Source organism: Panthera leo, chromosome A2 (genome assembly GCF_018350215.1).
Source record: "Panthera leo isolate Ple1 chromosome A2, P.leo_Ple1_pat1.1, whole genome shotgun sequence".
Classification (NCBI taxonomy): domain Eukaryota; kingdom Metazoa; phylum Chordata; class Mammalia; order Carnivora; family Felidae; genus Panthera; species Panthera leo.
In genome coordinates, this window is record NC_056680.1 from 90,892,844 (window position 1) to 90,913,061 (window position 20,218).

Sequence of the window (20,218 nt, forward strand, 5' to 3'; positions counted from 1 at the left end):
GGGATTTAAGGTGATTGTGTATGCACATTGAATAATTGACACACAGTAATTATAACAGTAGCAAGCATTTATTAAGTGCTTACTAAGTGGCAAGCATTATTCTAAGCCCTTTCTGCATTTTACCTCTTTAATGGTCTGAACACCCCTCTGAAATTGTTGCCCCCATTTGCCAGATGGCCTGTAACTTGCCTGAGGTCACACAGCCAGTAAATGAAGGAGGTGATAGCTCATGCAGTTAGCATCTACACCAAACCAGCCCTATGCAGAAAGTTGGTGTCTGTCTGTATTTCCTAGGATAGAAATACAGTCTGTGGCCTATTGGGTTATACCCCCTGCCAGGCTTATAGGTGAAGTACCCCCCTGTTCTTACCATCCATCAAATCCAACTGCATTCCCCAGTTCATGATGCTCAGTGACTCCTTTGGAGATTTGGTGATGTCACAGGATTAGGCAGACTAGCTCGAGTGCCTATTCTCTGCCCCCTCACTGCAGCTGAGGTCCCCCAGATCCTGTAGGATTATCTCACGAGAAGCAGAAGTTACAGGCCCAGCTGCCTTCCTTGGGATTCCAGTGCAGAAAATGTCTTCAGTCTTGTTACATCCTGTGTCTTTCTGTTCTCTCCCCTCTACTTGTCAAGTACTGAATATTTGAGGTAGGATTAGTCCTAAAGTCAGACTATAAGGCAGGTAGCATTTGCCCCTTTAGACCATCCATTCTTCAAGTCCTTGATTTCATTCTTTCACATCTCAGTGGATCAGTTGAAGTAGCAGCTTTCAGCTTCTGAAGAAATAGGAGATTAGTGGGGGAATGGAAGAGGCCATTTAGAACAATGGTTCTCAAATTTTAATGTGCATATGGATCAACAGGGGCCTTGTTAAAATGCCGATTATAATAAGTAGGTAGGTTGGGGCTGGAGTTTGAAACTGCATTTCTAACCAGCTCCTGGGGGTGTTAGTGCTGCTGGTTTCTAGACTATGTTCTGAGTGGCAGATATTTGAAGACTGAGGCACCACCCTGAGATGGCAGAGGATTTATCCTATTACCTTTTCCAGGAACGTTTAATCCAAAGAAATGAGTCTCATGGGATTTTAGTTAATGTAACCAGCTGCTAGAGGAAAGTTTGGAATTTCAAACCCCAGACAGCTTCCTGGGAAAGCCATTCATGATTGGAGAACAAAATAGTATAAATTTGTCAAGTTTTGCTATAAACACTATAAAAATAGGTATTTTCCTCTGTCAGTTTAATTTAGTAACTCTGGAATGATTTATAGTCATTTTTACTTAGCTGTATGTGGAAGAGCATCATCTTGCTGGTGCTCTAGGTTGAGTTTCTCATGACTGGGGAGATAGATGATTCAACCGATCCTCATGCAGGAGCCACAGATGTATTTCACTATCTATTTCTTTGCTCTTTCTATCATCACCTACATAAAAGGCAAGTTAAGTCAACTTTTATTTCTTCATCTTTTGATTTGGAGTTGGCTCACTTGGAGTGTTTATGAATAATTCTGTTAGAAGAGGTCTGATAGCACTAATCTGAATAACGAAATATTCTGCAGAGCTTTAGACATGGAGGTGTGGTGTGCACTGGAACCTGAGGAATGACGTGGGTGATGCTCCTGGCGATGGTGGAGGCTTATGCTCTCGGTTTCTGTTTCCAGGGAGGAGAACATTGCTACTACCAGGGCCGTGTCCGAGGAAACCCTGCTTCATTTGTTGCATTGTCAACATGCCATGGACTTCAGTAAGTGTCCCCCCAATTTTTTGTACTATCCACTCTTTCAGTCACTTATTTTCTTTATTTTTAATGCACTGTAATCAAAATTCTTATGTCAAGAAATGATTTTAAATCAGCAACGGATCTGATCTTACTTTCTTCTGAGGTTTCGAAACCAGGTAGATTTTTAAATTAGAGTTGCGGAAACAGGCCAGGGTCTTTGGAGTTATGATATGACACCCTATGGTGATGTTTGAAGCATTTTCTAGTTTCATCCAAGTTGGGACAGGAGCGGTTTGCATAATGTGGGTCTCTGTTTCTCTGGGTGTTTAGACCCTTGGTACCATTCTGTCCCTACTCCTTCTTGATGCTAGTTTTTGTACTTTTATGGAATAGTAGAAATTTTAGTAGGTGGAAACTCTTGACTCCTTGTACAAAGACAGTAGACTGCAAATCACCTCAAGAGCTCATGTGTTGGAGCCCATTGTTTGGCCAGAATCCCACCTAAAACCCACAGCAAGCTTGTGGGAGCGTCTGTCTGTTCTCGGAAACCTCCAAGGACTGGAGTTCATCCTTCTTCGGGGCCTTGCTTCCTTTCTCATAACCTTCATTATCAAAGAATGTTTGCTGATGTTTAACATGGGAATACATCCACTTCCTCTGTTCTGTCGCTAATGGTGACACACAGGTGGCCAGCTCTTACTTGTTTTGTTAACACCGTGTGAAGCTACCGTGTCACTCCTCTGCATTCTACTGAAGCTAAATCATCTCAGTTCTTCCTTGTTTTACTTTTTTTTGGATGTGGAACAAACCAGCACTTTAGTTTTGTTAAATTTTTGCTTGGAAAATTTAAAATGCATCCTGTCAGTTCCCAAGTTAGAGATCTGGCTTTTTTGTGTAGCTAGCAGTTATTGAGTGTCTGCTATGTGCCAGCCCCTGGGAAAATCGAGGCAATGAGAACATGACTCCTGTCCACAACAGCTCACAGTCCTGTGGGGGAAGCTAAAACTAGCTCAGCTTCCTACTATGGAATGAGATAGGTATGTTTTCTTTGAGAGAGAAAGTAACAGAAAAATGCAAATAGAGAGTGGGCACTGGGGAATGAGGTAGTGCTTGAGGCCTCCGCAGAAATGCCATCTGAGTAGGTAGAGTGGCCCTGGAATAGGCTTTGATAGAGCCTTCCAAGAGAGAGGGCTAGGCAGACAGGTCTTAAAGAACGCTAGGATAGAGTTCTAATGGGAAATCCAGGAAAATCGAGCTAGTCTGCCTAAGTGGTGCCTCCAGTCAGACTTGGGCAGTAGGTATGCGAGAGGCAGAAGGTAGAGACTATGAGGAACCAGAGAAATGACACCAGATGCCCAAGAGCATGGAAGACCTCTATCTGCTGATCGTTTGCTCTGAAAGACTTTTACTTACTTTGATTACAGTCTTTGACTAAAGAGACATTTTTACAAACAGGAATCCATGCCTCATACGGTCTTGGTTTTCTTATCTGTAAAAATAAATTTAAAGTCCCCTTCAGTAATAAAATTGTTACACCTCATCTCATGATGAGCACAGCTTTCTGCTAAGAGTGGTACCCTGGGCCCATCGACATTCGTGACAACAAATGTATGATAGTGATATAAAAAAGAAGAGGCTTTTTTCTCCTTCTCTTCCTCTTACCATCTCAACCCAAAGTTCCCATGTAAGCATCTTGCCCAGGGCTTATTCCGCTTTGTCTTCCAGTTTTCCAAACAGCATGTTGTAAGAAGCAATGAGAAGGCGTCACTGCCTTCCAGGGACTCTGGTAGACCAGGAGCTTGCTACTAACCTTACACAGTCATTTGAAGGAGGATGGAAAAGAAACTTTAAGGAAACTTTAGTGACTATATCAGGAGTATCACTCTGAGGCAGCTTCAGTTGTTTTAACTAGCTAAAATTTACCTCTGTCGTGAGAAACTTTTCTGTTTAAAATGAAACAAAAAAAACAAACAGAAAATGCATCATGTGTCTAGGAACACTGTCAGGATTGTGTATAAGCATGTTTGGGTGTTCTTAGACCTTCGTGAGCGTGTTGGATAAATTTACTCTGGATCCATTTTGTTAATTTATTATTAATTATCCTCATGTTGATTTTACTTTCTGAAAAAATTGCTGACAAATATTTTAGAGGATATTACTAAATATTAAATAATTTATATTGTATCAATTACATTGATTTGGATATGAAATAGATTATTTCATCCATGACTCATCTTTAATAATTTACCAAGTACATACATAGATCTCTCATTTTTCTTGATTTACTGAATTCAGTTGAAGAACATGAAGGGGGGGGAAAGATGCAGATTTATATATATTTTCCATAAAGAACCAGAAAATGCACATTTTTAAAAATTTTTAAAATTTTTTAAGTTTTTATTTTTTATTTTTTTTATTTTTTTATTTTTTATTTTTATTTTTTGGAAAGCAGTCTTTATTTATTTATTTATATTTTCAATATATGAAATTTATTGTCAAATTGGTTTCCATACAACACCCAGTGCTCATCCCAAAAGATGCCCTCTTCAATACCCATCACCTACCCTACCCTCCCTCCCAACCAGGCCATCAACCCTCAGTTTGTTCTCAGTTTTTAAGAGTCTCTTATGCTTTGGCTCTCTCCCACTCTAACCTCTTTTTTTTTTTTTTTTTTTCTTTTTTTTCCCTCCCCTTCCCCCATGGGTTTCTGTTAAGTTTCTCAGGATTGCACTTTTTTTTTTCAAATTCAGAGGACTAACAGGCAGTATTTTGGTCCTGGTATGTTTGATGTTATGACAAAATCCTGTAACTATAGGAACCTAAAAGAATGGAATCAGATGTAAGTTTATTGCCCTCTTGTGGCAATTTTTAAGAATGGCCGTTTCTTTTCAAAATCTTGTTTTGATCCAGCCTTTTAAAAAATCAGCTCTATTAGCCTATAATAAATAGGTCCTGGATGCTGGTTTTTATCAAATGTATACTCTGTGTGGACTTGATATACTTATTGGAATTTTATATAAATAAAACTGAAAGGTGTCAATCCTCAAAACAAATAAAACACATATGCTTTTTAATAGTTAAAGAGTTAGTGATGGCACATTATCATATAGGGAGCCAGAATCTTCTAGATATATATGATGTCAGAATCTGATTTCTTTACCCTGTGTATCGTGATGTTTAGATCCAATAAAGGTCACTGACTTTCACACTGGACACCAACTTAATGCAAGAGGAAATAATACCCTGGATTATTTAAACAAAACAATCTGCTTGCTGTTTAATCAGCATAGCCATGTGAATTTTGGCAAAGGGTGGTTGTTCTGTACCATTTTCTGGATGGGTCTGGCCAGTTCTCAACAGGTGCAGAGAGAATGTCTGCTGTCATATTTGGTCTACTGTTTGAAAAAGGCTTCCCCCACTCTGATTCTTTAGGAGTGTATTGTCAGTAATATCTTACAAATCGCATCTGTTTATCTTCAAATTCCAAATGTGATGTCATCCAAATTCAGAAAGTGTACTTTGGTGGAAAACCTTACAGATGTGAGAGAAGCAGTTCTAAGGGTATATGAAAGCTGAGGGCATGTGGAAGATGTTACAGCAGGAATGAAAGAATTTGGATAGAGGCAGAGCTGAAAGCCATTATGATTACAGCTCAGGGAAACCAACTGATTCCATTAAGCCATCATCAAAAGATAAATACTATTATATGCTTACCAGTTTGGGTCTCATGCAGTCATTTCCACATAACACTGAGAAATGACTCCTGAAGATCACACTTTGTCCCTTCTCAGATGCCTGAATGATAAGACACATTTCTTCAGTGTCATTAGAGGTTTCATCTTAGTAGAAAGACCATGTTCTCCTAGAAGGAATGGCCATCAGGATCTCTCTGAGTGGGAGCTGAGGCCATCTGTAGCTTAAAATGCCCTCCAGAGGATTTCTCAGTTGGCTTATAGTCATCTTCAGCCTAAGAGATCAAAACCCAACTCCAGATTTATGCCCTGCTCCCTGCATCCTGCTTCCAAGGCCCATTCTGTCCTTCCTGCAGCTTTTCCTATTTGACTAAATGGCAAACCCATCTCACCAGTTGCTCAGGTCAAAACCTTGGAGTTTTCATCGACACAACTCTTTCCTGCATACTCCAATTCAAATTCATTAGTAAATCCTATTGGTGTTCTAATTTTGAAAAACTACCCCCAATTTGACCAGTTCTCACGATCTCCACCATTACCATTGTGATCTAGGTGGCTACCATTTTTTTTTCCACCTGGATTATTGCTATAATTTCCCCATTTCCTGTCCTTGCCATCCTAAAGACTATTCTAACACAGCAGTTGGAGCAATTATTTTAAAATTTAAGAGCGATCATGTTTCCCTCTGCTAACTTAAATCCACATGTCTCTCAGGATGAAAGCCAGGGCTGTTAGAAGGGCCTGCCTCATGTGGCCCCACTCTTCCTCTGATAATCATTTCAGAGCCCTCCTCACACCCACCCTACTCCAGCCACACTGCATCCTTGATGTTCCTGGAGCACACTTAGGGCTCGATGCTCTTTGCACAGATATCCTCCCTTCCTTTATTTCAGATCTTCTCTAGAAAGCCTTTCTCTGAGACTCTATGTAAATCAACAGTCTTCTCTCTTTGGTCTCTACACCCAGTCCTCTAGCACAATTTATTGTCCTTAACCTGCTTTATTTTCCTCCCTAGAATTTTTTACCACCATATATATATCTATATATATATATAGATATATCTAGATATATATATAGTATAGTATATAGTATATATAGGTATATATATATATAGTATATATAAATATATATAGTATATAGTATATATAGGTATATATATATAGTATATATAAATATATATAGTATAGTATATAGTATATATATAGTATATATAAATATATATAGTATAGTATATAGTATATATATAGTATATATATATACTATATATATATCTATGTCTATATATCTACATCTATCTATGTCTATATATATATACTTGTTGATTATACATTTTTTGTCTGTCTTCCCTACAATGCACATGAGCACCATGAGGGCAGAAAAATCATCTGTTTTGTCCACTATGGTACCCCCAGCACTTAGAGCAGTGTATTGTAGGTGCTCTATAAGTGTGTGCTGAATGAGTGAATGGATGAAGAGGTAGCCAACTGCAGATAGGAGTTCAGGAACCAATCTGCCTGGGCTCTCTCTGTTCCCACCTCTGATCTTCCTGGTTATGTAATGTGGTCAGGTTACTTCATCTCTTTGAGCTTTGGTTTCATTTCTTGTAAAATGAGTATAGGCAAACGTATAAGTGTGCCTCCCTCATACATTTGTGGAACCGATTCAAATGAGTGTCAAGTTTTTAGCTCATGGTAAATTGTTGAAATGCATCATCTCTTGTTACCAGAGAATGTTTCAGGTGTGTGGTAGATAGGCAATTCTCAGTGTAGTCCCTGACAACCTGCGTCAGAACCACCTGGGATTTGTTTAAAATGCAGCTTCCTGGGCCTTAGCCAAGAAATCTGAGGGAGGCCCTGAAAGTTTTACAATTTTACAAGCTCTCCAGGTGACTATTTGCATGTAAAGTTTTAAAATTACGTGTTGGAGGGAGGAATAATGGACCACAGTTAAAGAATGATAATCCTGAACCTGAGAAGGGTCAGGATGAGGAGACCCTGCTGTTTATGGGGAGTCAGAGGAACGGGCTTTTCCCTTTAGGTGTGTGTGTGTGTGTGTGTGTGTGTGTGTGTGTGTGTGTTTACCCTCATGTGATGTGGTGCAGTGTGTATGTGTATGTGGGGTGTGGTATTGGGAGGTTTGTGGGGTATGGTGTGTGGTATGTAGTATGTAATCTGTATGTGCTGTGTATGTGTGGTATGTGGGGGTATATGTGGGGTGTGTGTGTATGTGTGTGGTGTGTGGTAAGTAGGGTGTGTGTGGTGTGGTATATGGGGAATGTGTGTGTGTCTGTGTGTCTATGGTATGTGGTGTGTAACTGGCGATGATGGGTGGGACTGGGAAGTGAGTGTTGAGAAGTGAATTCATCCTTCGGCAGCTGTTGATTTTAAAATGATCTTGTTCTGAGGCAAGATGGCTATGCCTGATTATTTTCTTGTCCTTGGCAGTGGAATGTTCTATGATGGGAACCACACCTATCTCATTGAACCAGAAGAGAATGACACCTCCCAAGTAAGTGCTCCTGTTTCTTGTGGCCAATGTAAAAATTTATATTGGGGGCTTTCCCTCTTCCCTTTTCCTCCTTTTTTTTTTTTTTTTTTGTCTCTATTTTCATATTTTTAGAGTCAGGATATAATTGAATATTGAATAAGTCAAAACCACAAGTGTTTTTTAAAGTCTGTCTCTTTCTCTAGATACTGGAAATACTTTCCTTCTCAGGTGTTCTGAAGCCTCCATTTTTGTTCTAACTCCACCATAATGTCCTGTGATTTGTCTTAGTTTGCTCAGGCAGTCATCATAAGAGAGTGGGTGGCTTGAACAACAGAAATTTATTTTCTCACAGTTGTGGTGGCTGGAAGTCCAAGATCAAGGTGCCGGCAGGGTCCATGTCTGTCGAGGGCTCTCCCCTTCGATTGGGATGGCTTCCTTCTTACTCTGTGTTCACATGGCAGAGAGAGAGAGAGAGAGAGAGAGAGCGCGCGCGCGCTTTGGTGTTTCCTCTTCCTGTAAGGACCCCAGCCCCACCCTTGAAACCTGTTTTAACCTTCAGTATCTTCTCCTAGGCCCAATCTCCAAATACAGTCACATTAGGAGTTAGGGCTTAAACATATGAATTTGGCAGGGTGGGGATGGACACAATCATTCAGTCTGTTACACACCAACTCAATAGATGCATGATTTTCCACCTCATTTTCTTTTCTGGATTTCAGATTTTTCTCTATTGCCTATTGTCTGTAAGGCCTTGTGCTGGTGAAATGTAGAGAAATCTGTTTTATTAATTTCTCCTTCATTTTAGTCGAAACAATTCATTTTCCAAAAAAACTAGAAGAGGGTTGAGTTAATATTATAGACTGCAGAGAAAGATAATACACTTCCATTCTAGCTCTGTGTGCAGAAACATTCTTCATTGTGTCGTGCAACAGTGTTCAAACACTTAAGTAATTTCTAAAAATATACACTGTGTTGCCACCCATAAAGGGAAGCTATTTGTATTGTATTTTGTTTTCTGGGTGCCTATTACTGGCTGTTGTATCACTTCACCTGGCCAGGTGATGTTTTTATGGCAGTTATCATGAAACTTGACTGTTTATGACATTCTGGGTTTTTTTAATGGAAAGAAGCCAGAAGTAGTTACTTGAATGTTCATTAATTTTTCTTAGATGGAACAGGACTTTTTGTCTGTTGGTTTGTCACAGAACTTTGTATGACATTTGAATTTTGGAGCAAGGTCCATTTGGGCATCTGCTTACACCAGTCATCCTACTCCCCGATACCGGAAGAGTGTTAGCCCTGCAGTCTTTGCCTAGCAAAACTCTCTGACTCTGTAAGTGGGGCAGGGATCCACAGAAAGGAACTAGTTATAAAAAGCATTAGCCCATTTTCCCAGATGTCTTACTTCTCCTTGGGGGAATAGGTTCATTCATTTATTTTCCATTACTGCAGGCTTTGGCCTCTGTGTCTGCAGAGGCATTTTGTTTCTAATAGGATATTTCTCTGGTGCAGGGGGAATCCAGGCGGGGGAGGGTTGCACAGTGGCTCATTGCCTTTCCAAATCCAGGAGGGCACATAGTCATGCTTCTTTTAGGGGTCTCTGCTTCTTCAGCTCTCATTGCCTGAGGCTGGGGATAAGTGGTTGCATGTGCTCAATCTCTGTTGTTTGTTATTGCAGGAGGATTTCCATTTTCATTCGGTTTACAAATCCAGACTGTTTGAATTTCCCTTGGATGATCTTCCATCTGGTATGGTATTCATATTATGACTTTAAAAAAAGTTAGGCTTAATAATTCATTTGAATGCTTTAGAGCTAATCTGTATGTGAAATGTCCTTAGCACATGACTGCTCATAACAGTTTGAGAGAGAAAGTGACATGAGGTCAAGTGACATCAAGAAGGAGAATAAAATGCAAACTGACCTCATGTTTGTAGTGGATGAGTTTGGAAAGATACAGCTTGAGCACATTGGAGGAAGACTTTTTAAAATGGCAACAATCACAGTAGTGTCTCTGAAAGGAGAAATAATGTTAGAGCAAAAATTGGTCTGCGTGGACAAAATACAGAAAAATTCACTTTCAGTGAGATACTGATTTTATAAACATACGGATGGACTTGTAATCATTTCCCCATTTGTTGTTTTCCTCCTCTCTTTTTGCCCCAGCGTTTTCAGAAGGCACGATTATAGACTAATGCTTTTTATTATTATGTGTTTTTGTGAAAAGTCTCTCCATCTCACGTGTGTTTGTTTGCAGGCCCATTTATTTATACGTGTTGGCTTGAGATGATCCAAATCTTTGCATGACAGGCAGGGCAGAGTACTCCTACTTTGGCCTCGTTAGTCGAGCAGCGATTATACAGAATACATTTGTCTTTGGATGTACTGGATTCCTTGATTTTCTTTTCAAGACAGAGCATGCTCTGAATACCTGGGGTGGAGACGCTTCATTTCTTAGTGGGCCCTGCCTATGGTTACAGAACCTTCGGATTTTTAATCTCATTTTTATCTTCGTTACAGCGCTGTGAGATTGATTTTATCATTTACATTTTATAGATGAAGAAATGGGCTCATCTAGCTTGTCTTTTCCTGGGCCCACAGCTAGTCGGGGGCTGAGCGGGGTTTTGGATTGTGCCACTATGAGAATGTGTGCTGGGAGAGAGGCAGCGGGGAAATGGAAGAATTATCCAACCAAGAGCATGTCCTAAACTGCTGCTTAGGAAAACCACTTAAAAGTGTACATTGTTGGGGTGCCTGGTTGGCCTAGTTGTAAGAACATGCAGCTCTTGATCTCGGGGTCATGAGGTCAAGCCCCATATTGGGTGTAGATATTACTTAAATAAATAAAAACTTAAAAAAATAAAAAGTTTTGGGATGCCTGGGTGGCTTACTTGGTTAAGCGTCCGACTTGATTTTGGCTCCGGCCATGATCTCACGGTGTCTGGAATCGAGCCCCACTTCAGGCTCTATGATGACAGCATGGATCCTGCTTAGGATTCTGTCTCTCTCTCTCTCTGTCTCTGCCCCTCTCCTGCCTTGTGTGCTCTCGCTTGCTCTCTCTCAAAATAAATTAAAAAATAAATACTTTTTAAGACGTTAACATTGTCTCCTTATTAGAAAATGAGATGAGTGTTTGCTAATGTCCCTTCTCTGAAATAGATTTGTGACTCCTTGATCTTCTGCACTTCTTCTGCCCTGCTGCCAAAGGGCTAGGGGATCCATTTTATAGATTTCACAATTTAAAAAAATGTGCAAATAGGCATATAGATGCTCTTACTTTACATAGATACTTGAGGCTATTCCTTCGGTTACCTTGTGAAACCATTTACAATCCCTGTGATGGGAAGAAAGTAAATCATGACAGTCTGTCTGAGAATAAAGCTACAACCTAATAGGTCTTACTGGAAGTAATAAACATTAATTAATATTTAAAGTAATAAATAAAGATCCCCCTAAGGACTCTACTGTAGGCTTGCTGTGATACAATCTTCCAGTTTTGTTTTGTTTCTTAAACTTTGTTCAGAGTTTCTATTCTATAAAACTTTTTAAAGATGACTTGGCACTTTTGCTGTCATTAACAATAATTTTGAATGTGTTCTTCCCCAAGTCAGGTCTGTCTCCCTTAGTTTCTGGTTTTCTTTTCCCGTCAGAAGTTGGCACTGTCAGTTTTAAGAGTGTTATTTGTCTTTCTAGATACTTGGATTTATTATGACAAATTAGAAAAAAAGAAAGAAAGAAAGAAAGAAAGAAATGTCAAAACTGCAATTTTTGTGAAATAAGCTTATGTGGAAGCTTTTTTACTTTAGATTTAATGAAGTTTTCCTGGGTCATGACTTATCAGTACCTTTGTCTTGCTGTGCATGATGCATGTCTCTGAGACAGAATGTGGTCAGGTGTCCCCCAGACTTGTTTCACTGTGGACCCTTTTGTTTTACATGACCCATCTCTCAGGACTAGTGTCCCTAAGAAAACATTTGGGAAAGGTTTATTTACTTCCTATGGACCCCTTAGCACAGTCTGTTTTAAAAATTAGTACAGTGAGGGGCGCCTGGGTGGCTCAGTCGGTTGAGCGTCCGATTTCGGCTCAGGTCATGATCCTGCGGTCGGTGAGTTTGATTCGAGCCGTGCGTCGGGCTCTGTGCTGACAGCTCAGAGCCTGGAGCCTGCTTCAGATTCTGTGTCCCACTCTGTCTCTGCCCCTCCCCTGCTCATGTCTGTCTCTCTCTGTCAAAAATAAAATAAACATTAAAAAAAAATTTTTTTTAAATAAAAATTAGTGCAATGAAGTATATAAATCTCGAATACCTTTAAATGAGTTTTGGTACATATGTACTCCCTTGGTGAGATTTGGCACATTTCTGTTATCCCAGTACCTTCCTTTGTACCGCATCCCAGTCAGTGGCTCCCACTTCTGCAGTCCCTTTTGTGGCTTTTTTTTTTTTTTTTTTTTGCTGTAGATTAGTTTATCCTGATTTAGATCTTCATGCATTATGTCTTGTGTCCAGCTTCTTTTGCTTAGCATATGCCTATGAGATTAATGTCAGAGGTAGCAACAGTTTGTCTTCATCTTTTTAAATTACTGAGTACGTTCTGTTGTTTGAAGATAACACAGAGTTTTATCCATTCTGTGGATGGACATTTGGGTTGTTTCCACTTTTTGGCTAGTCTGAATAAAATAACTATAAATATTCTTATAAAAATCTCTTTGGTGGACACATGTTTACATTTCTTCTGTAATTAATTACCTGGCGGTGGTATTACCGAGTCACAGCGTAGTTGTATGTTTAACCATACAATGGTGTATTCCTCTCAAACTTCGGAGTGCATCAGAGTACCTCATGGCAGCTTGTTAAACACAGACTCCTGGCCGCATATCTAGAGGGTTTTTCCAAGCCACTTAATTGAGATATGATTGGCATTAAAGGAAAGCTGTACATAATTAATGTATATAGTTTGACGAGTTTGGAGGTAAATGTGGACGCATGAAGTCATCACTGTAATCTATGTTGTAAACATACCGATTAGCTCCAGCAGTTTGTTTTCACCCTCTTTATTATTGTTGTTGTTGTTATTATTATTATTGTTAGTAGTAGTAGTAGTGGTAAGAATACAACACAAGATCTACACTGTTAGCAAAATTTTAAGTATACTGAATATAGTATTGTTAACTCTGGGCACTGTGCTGTACAGTAGATCTTTAGGACCTTCTCATTTGTACAACTGTAACTTTGTGCGCTTTGAGGAATGCTCCCCTGTTTCCCCCTTTTCCTAACCTCTAGCAACTGCCATTCCACTTTGCTTCTAGGAGTTGGACTCTTTTTTTTTTTAATTTTTTTTAAATTTTTTTTAACGTTTATTTATTTTTGAGACAGAGAGAGACAGAGCATGAACAGGGGAGGGTCAGAGAGAGAGGGAGACACAGAATCTGAAACAGGCTCCAGGCTCTGAGCGGTCAGCACAGAGCCCGACGCGGGGCTCGAACTCACAGACCGCGAGATCATGACCTGAGCCGAAGCCGGACGCTCAACCGACTGAGCCACCCAGGCGCCCCTAGGAGTTGGACTCTTATATGTCCTTCTGTGTCTGGCTAGTTTCACTCAACATAATGCCCTCCAGGTTCATCCATGTTGTCACAAATAGAAAGGTTTCTTTCTTTCTTTCTTTCTTTCTTTCTTTCTTTCTTTCTTTCTCTCTCTCTCTCTCTCTCTCTCTCTCTCTCTCTCCCCCTCCCTCCTTTCTTTCTTTCTTTCTTTCTTTCTTTCTTTCTTTCTTTCTTTCTTTCTTTCCTTCTTGTTTTATTTTTAGGCCGAGTAATACTTCATTGCATGTGTATACCACATTTCCTTTAACATTTAGGTTGTTTCTATGTCTTGGCTATGGTGAATAATGCTGCAGTGAACATGGTGGTGCACGTATCTCTTTGAGATGCTGATTTCAATTCCTTTGGCTGTATGCCCAGAAGTGGGATTGCAGGATCCTAGCATTGTTCTATTTTTAATTTTTGAGGAACCTCATACTGTCTTCCATAGTGGCTGCACCAGTTGCTACAGTTTTTGATTCAAGTACGTCTTGGGTGGGTTATGAGAGTTTGCATTTCCAGTAAGTTCCCAGGTATGCTGGGAATATGCTGATGCCATTAGTTCATGGATTTCACTTTGAGAACTATTGTTGTGTGAGAAACTGCTGAGCCTTTCTCTTAAGTGCTTATACCATTTTACACTCATCAGCACTATATGAGAGTTCTGATTGTTCACATCTTCATCAGCGTTTGCTGTGTCATTCTTTAATGAAGGTCAGTAGTGGGAAGTCAAGTTGGCTATTTAGAAGATTCTTGATAAAGGATGTGATAGTATTTATTACAGAAATATGAGAAAAATTTTGAGATAAATTAAAATAGGAATAGTGCCCAAGATTGCTTTAATTATATTCATTCATGATATATGTATTTAGTATTAATATGAACACAATTACTTTGATTAATGTTCTATATTATCTTTAAGTGTAACATTATATATTATAAAATTTATAATAACCACATAATTATAATGATCTAATTTTCCAATTATAACTTACATTAATTATCAACAGTCATAGTAACTGTTACTAATAGTTAATAAAGTATAATTATACAATTTATTCTAGGAAGGGATAGTAAAACTTTGATTCCTCTATATGAAAGAAAACTGGCAAATACAAGTTACATTAATTTATTTTTATTTCCTTTTAGAATTTCAGCAAGTACACATCACTCCACCAAAATTTATTTTGAAGCCAGCACCAAAAAGAAGTAAACGGCAGGTATGTATTCACAGGATATTCCATGATGTTTCAAAAACACTTGGCAACTACCAGTCATCTAAATCTATATTAAGTCTCTGTAAGATGGCTAAGTATTAGTTCAGTCATTTGTCATGGTAAACAGAAAGGGTGATGGATCTGTAGGAGCAGTGGAGATGGGACCATATTGTTTCATAGACTCAAAAAGGACTCAAGATTGTGGTGATAATATGGTTATCCATCTTACAGATGGATTATGGCCCCTGCTGTGGCATCTCGGGTTCTTTATAACATAGGCCTCTTTCCTTGGCCTGGGTTGTACCACATCATGAGGTCTACTTGATACCCCCTTACAAGAGAATCCATCAGGTTTTAAAGCCACAAAATGCTGTTGCCACACTTAAACTATGTTGGAGTCTGGGATATAAACTCAGGATGTCAACTTTATGAATGTTCAGTGCATCTTGGACTTGGAAAAAATAATAACAATTTGTATAATGCTTTGCACCATATGAAGTAGGTGCTATCAATCCCCTTTCACAGGAAAAAAAATGATGTCTTCGAATGTGAAATGACCAGAATCATAGAACTGGCGAATGCTTTAGGCATAATAAGAACTCTGCTCATCACAATACCGTACGATTTCATTCACTTTGTGGAATCTAAAAAATAAATGAATAAACAAACAAAAAGCAGAATCAAACCAGTAAATATAGAGAACAAACAGGTGATTGCTAGAGGGAAGTGGGTGGAGTCATGGGCAAAATGGGAGAAGGAGAGTGAGAGACACAGGCTTCCATTTATGGAATGAGCAAGTCACAGAGGTAAAGGGCAGCACAGAGAAGATAGTCACTGATATTGCAATAGCCTGTATGGTCGCAGATGGCAGCTACACTTGTGATGAGCACAGCATAACTTAGAAGTTGAATCACTGTGTTGTATACTGAAACTAATGTAACATTATATGTCTAGTATACTCAAAAAAGAAAAGGAGAGGAAAAGAAAGAACAGAACTCCGGTTATTAGAATTAAAATATCATACATTATGTATGGGTGTTTGGCATAAAAAACATAGGATGATGGAAATAGATCTCTAGTAAGATCACACAGTTGAAGAAACCAATCATCTTCTGTTTAAATATGTTTATAAGTATGACATAAAATGAGTTTACAGACACATATCTAATGTGAATAAAATTGCTTATTTTTATTGAGGCACAGGTTACTTGTGCCTGGTCCTATTCTAAGAATTTAAATTATATTAATACATTTGATTCTCCTAACAATCTTATAAGGAATGTATTATTATTATCCCCATTTTACTGATAAGGACATTGAAGCATGAGAAGCTTAAGAAACTTGCCCAGGGTTATAGTGAGTTATCCAGTGGTGGAGTTCAGATTCTGACCTAGGAAGTCTGGTATTTTTATAACCATATATACTTTATATACTGCCTCTCAGAAGCCCTTGTGTTCTATGAATTGCTACATGAGCTTTATATATTTTGTGAATATACATACATATTGAGGCCCAGTTAAATAAAGATGCCAACAGGATTTAATTTGAAATAATATTTATTTTCATGACTTATGAGATCAGAGAACAGGATAGTTTTCTTTTGATGCATTCCTTGAAGTTCTTAATAAACATCTGTGACATCCAGTCATTTGAAGGCAGACAGACACTAGATTTCTTTTTCTGAGACAGCTGTGGACCCACAGAGGTGAGGTGCTAGAATGCTGTGTGGCCAATATGGCAAGTCTCTGACATTGAGAAAATGTTGAGTCTTGTTAGAAAGTCTGCTGTGATAACTGGTAAGACTCAGGTCTCTTCCACAATTACAAAGCAGATACTGTCATCCTAAAACATCCACTTTTAAAAAGCCTCAGGTCATTGGATGCAGTTTATACTACTACTTGGTTTCCAAACTGAGAATTCTATCAACTTGGTGTAATAAGGGTTTTGAATTTTAAAATAAGTTTTAAAATTTGGGAATGCAATTAACACTGGAACAAAATCCACATGGCAGCAATTTTTTTTAGTTTATTTTAAATGCAGCTCTGAAAGCAAATATTCATGCATTGGTTAGGTTTGCTTATATACTCTCATCACAAAAATAGCCATTGGACAAGTGAATAAAAAGATTTACTGAAAAAATGGATACCAAAGATAGCATAATTGAAAGAATTGGGGCACCTGGGTGGCTCAGTCGGTTGGGCATCCAACTTTGGCTCAGGTGATGATCTCGCAGTCTATTAGTTTGAGCCCTGTGTCGGGCTGTGTGCTGACAGCTCAGAGTCTGGAGCCTGCTTCAGATTCTATGTGTCCCTCTCTCTTGGCCCCTCCCCTCTTGTGCTCTGTCTCTCTCTCTCTCTCTCAAAAATAAACATTAAAAAAAATTAAGACTTAATTTTATAGATCTTGTTAAAGACTGTGTTATAGACTGACTGCAGGGAACAAAGGCATATGGCTGCCTTCGTGTCTCCTACTGGTGGCATCCACTAATCATGATTTTGAAGGTGGAGAAAATTCATTGTTAAACAGACATATAATATAGCTGTACTAGATAATCTAAGACTTCCTGGAACCTCTCAAAACTATCCTAACAAAAGCTCTTATATCATTTGGGAGATCCCTTAAAATGTACCAGAAGAAGGAGGGACATTCTCAGTCCCAGATTTGGAGATTGTAGAATAAAAGTGTCCATCAGACACTCCCTGTATCCTCTCAGAGATCCGCAGGAGCTTAAATTAAACGGAAAGCATGCCCTTCATATGTTATAACCTCCAAGATATACTGGTAAGTGAAAATACCCTCATGCAAAAGCTAGTGAAATAAGTGGAAGTACCAAGTAAAATAAATGTTATATTTGATTTTATATGCATAAATATTTCTGGAAGAAACAAGTAACTGTGTTATACCAATTGTGGGGGAAGGGTTAACAACTAGGTAGATAGGGAACAGAAGTGAGAGGAAGATTTTGACCCTGAACCTTTTGACAATTCTCTAAACCATATAAATGTATTACCTATTCAAAAACTAGGTTAAAATTGATGAAAATGAAAAAAAGAATTCTGAAGGAATGAAAGTGGAAATTTTATTTCTCTCATACATTTTTGTTTTTTAAAATTAAAAACATTTTTTCAGCCTTATTGAAGCATAATTCACAAATAAAATTATGAGATACTTGAAGTGTACAATGGGATGATTTGATATATATATATAATGTGTATACACACACACACACTGATTGTGTGTGTACAATGGGATGTACAATGGGATGTACAACTGTACAATGGGATTTGATATATATATAATATGTGTATGTGTGTGTATATATTTCAATTAAACAATACAGTCTTATCAGTGTAAGTGTCCATCAACAAATGAATGAATCAAGAAAACGTGGGGGGTGCTTGGGTGGCCCAGTTTGTTGAGCGTTGGACTTTGGCTCAGGTCATGATCTCGCAGTTTGTGAGTTTGAGCCCCGTGTGGGGCTCTGTGCTAACAGCTCAGAGCCTGTAGCCTGCTTCAGATTCTGTGTCTCTCCATCTCTTGGCCCCTCCCCTGCTCATGCTCTGTGTCTGTCTCTCAATAACAAATAAACGTTAAAAAAAATAAAAAAAATAAAATGTGGTAAATATATACAGTGGAGTATCACTCAGCCTTAAAAAAGAAGAAAATCCTGTCATTTGTGACAACATGGATGAACGTGGAGGACATTATGCTAAATGAAATAATTCAAAGAAAGATATTGTATGGTACCACTTCTATGTGGAATCAAAAAAAAAAAAAGGTCAAACTCACAAAAAAGAGTAGAAAAGTGGTTGTCAGGGGCTAGGAGTGGGGGAAATGAGAGTTTGGAAAAAAAAGTACAGTAAAATGTGTGACATAACGTGTAACATATTTTTTAGTTACAGCTAAGTTCAGAGGGCTTATTTAGGTGCTATTTCCTTTACTATATTGCAGCTTCGTCGACATCCTCGTAATGTAGAGGAGGAGACCAAATATATTGAATTGATGATTGTCAACGATCATCTCATGGTAGGATTTGCTGAAATGTTTGTTGTTTGAACTTGTCTGTCCCTGTGGGTAAAGCTGGTTGGTGCAAAAATATGTTTAGAAGAAACAAGAAACCCAAAAAATTGTTACTTGGAGAAGACATTTAAGTGGCTGAAGTATTTGTTAGCCAGTAACAACCTGTAAATTAGAAACATTCTTAGGTGGATGTAACTAGCAGTATTTTGTGAGGTTCCAAAAATATTTATTTGACTTACAATTAGTCAGCTCTTTGGATTTGCTTAATTAATATTTTTATATTGAAAAAAAAATTAGTGAGGCACCAGTAATGTGACACTTTAGTTTGAAATGTACAGCTTTATCCTAATAAAAGAAAAAGCAGCTTTTCAATTTCTGGCTTGCTCTGTAGCAAACCATGTGGAAATGCTTACATAGGCAAGCAGTGAAGATTTTAGGATAGGAACCTGGCAAAACCTCCTTCTTGCTGAGTCATTTATTTTGACCCAGAGTGTGTGTATATTCAACTCATGGACTTGTTGGAGTCACTAGCTTACATTTATAGCACAGCAGTGAATTATGATGCTAATTGTTCTATGTAACCACTGTTTTAAACTAAACATGTTCAGTGATGAACATAGCTGATTTTTACTTAATTTCAAGTACAAGTGCATTTTAATTTACTTTGATTTATTTGAAGGAAAGTGTCTCATTTGTTTGTATATGATTAAGTAAACAAACATATTGATCATGTATTGTTGCTAATAATGATAATAATAATAATAATGATAATAATATCCAGATTGGGTGCTTCTTTTTCAGGCTAGAACTAAGTTTTATCTTTCTACCTCTTTGAAATCAGTGAATGTTACTATTTCCTGAGGTTTTTACAAGATCAGAATAAGTTATAAAAACATATATTTGGATGTTTTAGGACAGCACAGATTCAGATGTCTATAGGCAGGTAACACAAGTGAAATAAGCCAGGAGTAAAACAATGGGGGAGGAGGTTGAGGCCTCCGGCAAAAGCAAAGTTACATGGCCTGTCTAATGGAAGTAACTGCCTCTTAGCCTTGCTAGTTATCACCATGGGGAGAATGCTAATTTTAAGGGAAGCCAGAAATCAGGTTTACATAGTTCTTGGTTTCTAAAACACTATTGAGGCCAAACAAAAGGTTTATGGCATCCACATCTAGCCTTTAAGTTACCTCTTTGTGACCTGTTAGGACTTTCTTCTTCTTACTGATTAAGTCTTGTAGAACTTGTAAGTTTTTATACGTACAGCAGTATTCACGTACATTTTTCTGGCTGTCCACCCTACTTATATTTGCATGTCTTGCAGTTCATAGACAACTTTCATGTTTTATCATTTTGAGTAACAATTCTGTGATAAAAATAAACTTGGGAAATGGATGGAATAGGTATTTTTTTATTTTATCTCACAGTTGAATCAACTGAGGACTCAAACTTTAAGAGCCTTTCCTAGACTATACAACATATAAAGAACTAATTCTCAATTCTTACATT

At 38.3% G+C, this 20,218-nt stretch overlaps 1 protein-coding gene across 16 annotated transcripts in view; it reads left to right on the forward strand.

Annotated features, from left to right (window-relative positions):
- ADAM22 (ADAM metallopeptidase domain 22) overlaps positions 1-20,218 on the forward strand; it is a 242,406-nt gene that overhangs the window by 153,821 nt on the left and 68,367 nt on the right. For all 16 annotated transcript variants that reach the window (XM_042917060.1, XM_042917181.1, XM_042917077.1 and 13 more), the window contains exons 5-9: positions 1,662-1,744; positions 7,857-7,920; positions 9,578-9,647; positions 14,625-14,695; positions 18,644-18,718. In XM_042917060.1, the coding sequence (XP_042772994.1) occupies positions 1,662-1,744; positions 7,857-7,920; positions 9,578-9,647; positions 14,625-14,695; positions 18,644-18,718 (363 nt within the window). The remainder of the gene's footprint in view (positions 1-1,661; positions 1,745-7,856; positions 7,921-9,577; positions 9,648-14,624; positions 14,696-18,643; positions 18,719-20,218) is intronic.